The following is a 6887-nucleotide window of genomic DNA, read 5'->3' as shown; positions in this document are numbered from 1 at the left end:
CGGGATGTTTCATAAAGACAATACACGAGTCAGTATTTGGTACATGAAAATCTAAATCTAAGGACCTAGGTAGTGTACCCCGGTATACCCAATATCCGTGTGACTGGGCTTCTGATTGGGCATGTATTTAGTTTTGTGTTAACATAGTGGTGTTTCTGTTGCCAGATGCACGTCTAATGACTACCCAAGCCACAGTACTAACCTCTCGGAACCTCCACGAGTGACCAGGACACCATTTGCGTGGATCTCACCCAACCTATCAGGCGTCTCTCCGCAGGATAACATCATCCCAATGTCAAGGAACAGCATAACCGACGTCAGGCAACGCCTTTTCCGACAGGTCTTCTCATTCTCGTCTGCGTCCAGCGACACCTCCGTACCTAACAACGCCAACATGACCTTCAACCCTGCTTCTGCACCCACCACATCGTCTCCAAAGACATTGATGAGGAGCCTAATCTGGCGGAGAGCATCTTGTCAGAAGAGATGAGACCCGACTCTGGATTTTCAAGTCTCCCATCCTTTGACGGCAAGACCTGTTTCAACCAGTACCAGAAGCGCTTCGAGGACAGACTAGTTGATGTCATGGTGAATATTCTGGCTAAGGTTGAACCTATCTCAGATGTGCCGCATCGAGACTCGGAGCGATCCAAGACCGTGAAATCAACTCCCAGTCTACCGGATATCTCGCCATTTCCAGCCCCGATTGGCTTCCAGTCGCCCGAAGAGATTTGTGTCTACTCAGCTGTCCCGGCATCATCTTCTCCAGTTGACGACGTCTTTTCCTCTTTGCCGCCAACACGTCTGCAATCTACAGCCGTCTCTGCTACGCCATCGTCGAATTCAGCATCCTTTTCCAACATCTCTGACATTTTAACAGACTTTTTAGACTTTTTCCCTGATGCCCCACCTCCATCACCATGTTCCTCAGTCTTCACACTTCCAGGATCTCAATCTTCAATCTCCTCTGACGTCCTCTCTTCAACATCGACGCCATCCCCACAGCTACATCACGACAACAAGCAGCAGCAACCATCACCATCACCCGTCTTTAGTCATCTCGTGGACCCGACCTCGAAGAAATCCAGAGAGTGCAAGATCTGTCACAAGATCCTGGCTAGCGCCTCAAACCTCCGGATTCACATGCGCATCCATACGGGGAACGTCCTTACCTTTGCCTATTCTGCTTCAGAGACTTCCGGGACCGTACAACCTTCCGACGCCATGAGAGGCTCCACACCGGCAAACCATTCGGGTGCAAGGCTTGCAGCAAGGCCTTCGTTACCAGGAGCGATCTGAGACATCACATAAACAAACACCACAGTAGCTAAAGATGGACCATTGGAGTACTGGTTGACATACCCAAATTTACTTGAGATTATGTCTTGTGTCTCATTAGGGATCTTGTAGCTACTCGTGGCTATGATGTTTCTTGGCAACGGTTGGCGGCCTGGGTTAGGGCATGACCAAGAGCATCCAGAACTGAGACTTACTCTTGTGTAACTTCTTCACAGAGAATCCATGTATCACATAGTGAATCAATTGATCTAATCATGATACCAACTGATGTCCATCCAGTTCTCCGTATGTATATTTCCTGACGGTGTATATATTGCCATCTCCCTCGATTGTATGTATGTATATATACCTTTATGTATATACTTGAATGTTCAAAATACAAAAAATACGAAATAACCTTGTTTCTTTGACGTTATTTTCCCCATGCTGCGTTGTGAATTGTATCCTCAGTACCAAAACCATGTAACTTCACAGACTCCGGAAGTCTTTTGACATTAGTTAAGTAATCCTATTGATAATACAAACTTGTTCAGAGCGTATTTACAGCTGAGGGCAACATCAACACATTAAATCATGGATACTCACACAAGATCAAAATATGAAAAAATATATTTATTTTACAAACTCATATATAAATGATTGCTATTAACAATGCTGATAAGTGTACTGTTATGATCATACAATTCAAACATGAGACATTCTAACATAAGTAACAAACACAACAGTGTTAAGCTCATAACAGTATCATAGCGGATGACCTCAACAGCAGTGACCATGGCAGTGTGTGTATGATGCTGGCTGGAAATGGCAGGAAATGATATGTATCCCACATAGTTGGTCAGTCTTTATCTGCCTAATCAATACAGTGCTATCACCAAGGTTTGGTTTGTTTGTTGTTTAACTCCACACTCAGCAATATTCCAGCTCTATGGCAGCAGTCTGTAAATAATCCAGTCTGGACCAGACAATGCAGTGATCAACAGCATGAGCATCGATCCATGCAACTGAGATACAATGACATGTGTCAACCAAGTCAGCAAGCCTGACCACCTGATCCTGTTAGTCGCCTTTTACAATCACCAATACAAGGACAATGGTGGTCTACTAGGCCGTGTTCTGGCAAAGACGCTGTATTGCCATCCATCTGAATATGGGTATCTGTACTCCAGTTAGTCTTGAGGTGCACGGTGTATTGGCAGTGCTTGACACTGAGTGTCAAAAGAGGTCTTATTTCTTATGAAACTCAGTCTGTATGATCAGTCATGGCTAGTTTGAATTCGTGGATAAAATGTGAGAGAAAAATCACTTCCACATATTCATTGTTTTGCTCAGTTTAATTAAGGAAAAACATCTTTTGTGATGAATACTGTGTAGATTTTAGGTTAAACCATACTAATTAAAGTATTTTCCAGAGCAATAATGCCACATTCCAGAGCAATAATTGATATTTTTGTCATACACCCTCTGGCCATGTGCTCCACTCTCTCCTGATTTAGCTTGAGCCCAACACTTGAATTTACAGGAAATCCAAAGTGTTATGTGGGGAGGATGGGAGGGCTAACCTCATGAGTCAGGATAAGTATAAAATATCAATTTTACTCTAAAATTACATATTTTTCCTTATCCTGACTCATGCTCTTTGCTTGTAGCATCCTACACGAACAGGTGGGTAACAGAATACTTTGGATTTATAATTAGTGATTTTGTATAGATATACTGTAATATCCCCTACGGGGAACTTCATGAAGCCTTAGATTTAGGATGTTTCCTGTATAAAGAAACCATAGGTTATATAAAGCCATTAAAGGGAATTACATTATGAATATATTGAACAATACATATAAATTATATATATATATATATATATAGGTGACTCTGATAGAGGCACTGAAATTGACTATATCCAAGTATATGCTTAAGGTTGAATACTTAAGCTGAACATATATACATAGCCCTAAAACTCCTTAGAGTTATAAGCTAGATGAGTGTGTATAAAATACATATTAATCTTGTGAGGCTAATATTTTAACGCCTCTCTGAGGGACTGTCAGTTGCTGGCGAGGACCAGTGGTCGAAATGGTGAATGCCAGAGACATCTTCTGTAGTGATGTCTCTTAGGTAGTGATTAGCAAATACCATGTTAGATTTCAATAGCATCCTTCCATAATCGTGTTCAAGGAACAGTTACCGTGTAGGCGAGGGTAGAGGCCAGTGCCCTGATCTCATGTGGATTTGATGCTGTTGGTGGGTCCAAGCCTGCTGCCTTGTAGGCACGGAGAATGACAGTCCTTATCCAAATAGATATTGTGGTCCGTGACACTTCTGTTTGATTCGTAGGCGATAATGGGATGAATAAACGTTTGAGAAATCTTCTCCTTGTTTTGGATCGTCGTAAATAAACTTTGAGCGCTCTTACGGACACAGTGATAGGTCTTGTGTATCTTGTGATCCGAGAATAGAGGATAGCCGAATGTGGAATAATCTGTCTGGTTGACCTGGCAGTTGATTTTTGCAATGAAATCCCATCTTAATCCGAGTGCGCTGTGTTATGATTGTCATCAAACTGTATCCTCTCAGTAATCCAGAGCGTGAATTTCAGACATTCTTGCTGCTGTGGCTAGCGATAGCAGAAACAATGTTTTCTGTGAGAGAAATTCAAAGTTTGTCGATTCCAAGGGTTCATAGACCTCACTCGTGAGGTGTTGTAACACTACATTCAGATCCCAAGCTGGGGCGTGGAACTTCCGCTTTTGGTCCTCCAATCGAACGGCTCGTTAGTAAGGCCAGTAACTCTGGAGATCTTGTCAATTTGACACCCGTTCTCATGGTGATTACAGAGCTAAGCGGCGGCAAGATATGTTGATATCGTTGAACCTTTTAAATGTTTGTTTTGGCGTAGTAGTAACACAAATAGTCTGCCACTTGAGGTTGTGAAGCCTCTCTTGCTGTAAACCCTTTCTTTGTTGCATAATTTTGAAACTGTGCCACTTGTCGTCGTACAAGTTACGAAGTTGAGTAACGTAAAGCGTGACTGCTTTTGCCGCCCTGGCAGAATATCCTCTCTTGTTTAAACACATTTGTATACAGTCCATACGTGTAGTTGGAACATTGCTGGGTTTCCGTGCACTTGTTTGGTGTGAGGATGAATTAACAGGGTTCTTGGCGGGTAGCTCCAGTGTTGGTTGACCGATTTCTTGAATTAGTATGGGAAACCACGTTCTGGCCCGACCAGTAGGGCTAGCGACCAAAGTGAGTTGTAGGCTCTGTGTTTGTCTGATTTTCTGTAATACTTGAGGTATTATTGCTGGCGGCGAAACGCTGCGTCACGCATTGAGGCCTTCCATGATAGACTTAGAGCGTCCGCGCCCAAGCTTGGGGGTCTGGGACTGGTGACACGAATGTCGGTAGCTGATTGTTGAATCGCGTGGCGAATAGGTCTATTAGCGGCTCCTAATTGCTTGATTATCTGTGCAAAAATTTCTGTTGATCATCCACTCTGTCGGTGATGGTAGATGAGGGCCGAGAGAGAGCCGCCTGCTAGTATATTTCTGGCTCGGGAATGTGCACTGCTCTGACATGTAGATTTAGATCTTGTATTAAATCAACAGTTGAAAGCTTAGGTTCAAAAGGTTCATCGATCTCGTTGAGCCTTGCTTGTTTATGTAGAACGCCACTGTCGAATTGTCTGTATGGATCATTAGTAGCATTTTGTAGAAATGTGCTCCAATGTAGAATGGCGTTGATTACAGCTTTCATTTCTAGACTGTTTATATGGAGTTTGCATTCTTGCTGATTCCATAACCCTGATATCGTGTGGTTGGTGAGATGAGCTCCCCAACCTTGGAGTGGCGCTACATACAGATGGGTTTGTATTCCTGCTCTGCTAAACAAATCCCTCGCAGACATTCGATTTCTTGGTCCACCATAGTAGATGTGGTCTGAGATGTTTCGTAGACTGAATGGTTGTACATCGTTGAGATGTGTTGATGAGGACCTGTAGGGGCGTAACTGTAATCTGCCTGTGACAGTCATGTCTTGGGCTGATGTGAGAAGACCTAGTAGGCTCTGCCATTGGCGAGTGGTAACGGAGAGTAGAGCTGGTGGAATGGTCTGTTGTATCTTGAAGCCAACGGTCTTCTGGTACCATAATACGGTTGCGATTTGTGATGAATCGAATACCTAGGAACTGTAGGTCTTGGCGATGGTACTAGGTCCGACTTGCGTAAGTTTACTAACCAACCTAGTTGTGTTAGTAGCTTTATGATGTAATTTAACTGTAGTTTGAGACGCAGTGGATCTTGATCTACTTGTATCCCGTCGTCGAGGTAAAATGCACTCGTGAGCCCTTGACGATGTAGAAATTTGATAATCGGTTTCGTTATCCTCGTGAATAGCCAGGGGGCTGATGATATTCCGAATGGGAGTACTTTCCACTGGTAATGTAGCCCTTCTAGAGTAAATCGTAGGTATTTCCTGGAATCGGGATGAATGGGGATGTGCAAGTAGGCATCCTGTAGATCTATGCTGCCCATGTAGTCCATAGGGCCGAATCATCTGGCGTAACTGAGGTAAATGTATCATGCGAAACTTCGGTGGTTTTCGTGAGATAGTTCTTGTTGAAAAAGCTCATGTTGTAGATGAGTCTGTATTTCTCCGTGGAGTTTTTCTTGGGAACTAGGAAAACTGGGGAGTAGAAACCTGGTTCGATGTTTGCTTGATCTATTACTTCTATGGCCTGCTTGGATAGGAGTGATGAAACAGCCTCTTTTATCTTTGGTAGTTGTTGCGCTTGTAAATCGAACTTGGGGGGTTTGATTGTCAGCGGAGGCTTGGCCTGTAGAGGGATACGAAATCCGTGTTGAATAATGTTGGAGACGTAAGGATCTTGCAGTATTCCCCAGTTTTCCCAGTGTAGTTGGAGGCGTCCACCCACTTGAGCTGGTTGTACTGGAACGGCTGGGGGTGGAAGACTCCAGTCGTTCCGAACCTGTGTTTCAGCGTCTATAATTGCGGGAACCTCTGGGTGTCTGCCTCTTCCTGATCCTCCTCTATAGTTGCCATATGGGCGTGAAAAGAATCTTTACCTCTAGAGCTGGCTATCTTCCTTTCTCTTGCTCTTTGTAGGCCCGTGAACTTAGATCTGCCTGAGTATCTTTGTGAAGTCTGACCTAATGACGCTGGCTAGTGTGTCCATTGATCTAATCATAAGGACTTCCCTGGAATCCTTAGAGACTTCCTTGGCGACCTTGTCGATTTCTCCGTCAAAGATGGATGTTGTCGACCGCACGGGCTGTATAAAGTGGGGCTGTAAAGTTCTCCCCAATTACAGGAGGCGAGGAGGCCTTGACGACGAGCTAAGGTCAGTGCTGCTGAAACAGATGTAAGATGATCCGTTAAAACTGCTGATCTTTCTTTTGCATAAGTAAGGCAGAATAAATCATTCTATCATCTTCCGTCGTGGAATCGGAATCTAGTAATAAGAGTCTCATTGATCGTCCTAGATCTATTTAACCCAAAGAACATCGTCTCGTCATGGTTTCTATATGAGCCAACTGCGATCATCCATCTTGTAAATCTTGTTCTTTACA

The 6887-nt window shown here is 43.7% G+C and overlaps 1 protein-coding gene across 1 annotated transcript; it reads left to right on the top strand.

The window, feature by feature from the left end:
• On the top strand, positions 1-2025 carry LOC124274334 (sal-like protein 1). Its single transcript, XM_046709696.1, has one exon. It carries the CDS (start codon positions 487-489, stop codon positions 1297-1299), a length of 813 nt encoding a protein of 270 aa, XP_046565652.1. The 5' UTR covers positions 1-486; the 3' UTR covers positions 1300-2025.
• The last annotated feature ends 4862 nt before the right edge of the window (positions 2026-6887 follow it).

This window comes from Haliotis rubra, unplaced genomic scaffold (assembly GCF_003918875.1).
Source record: "Haliotis rubra isolate DU_JTF1 unplaced genomic scaffold, ASM391887v1 Scf19, whole genome shotgun sequence".
In the NCBI taxonomy this organism is placed as follows: domain Eukaryota; kingdom Metazoa; phylum Mollusca; class Gastropoda; order Lepetellida; family Haliotidae; genus Haliotis; species Haliotis rubra.
The sequence above is the reverse complement of the archived record's forward strand: the minus strand, read 5'-3'. Positions and strand labels throughout refer to the sequence as shown.

Bases quoted from the DNA above. Each gene is read 5' to 3' on its own strand.
- LOC124274334 (XM_046709696.1), top strand. From the start codon at position 487: ATGAGACCCGACTCTGGATTTTCAAGTCTCCCATCCTTTGACGGCAAG.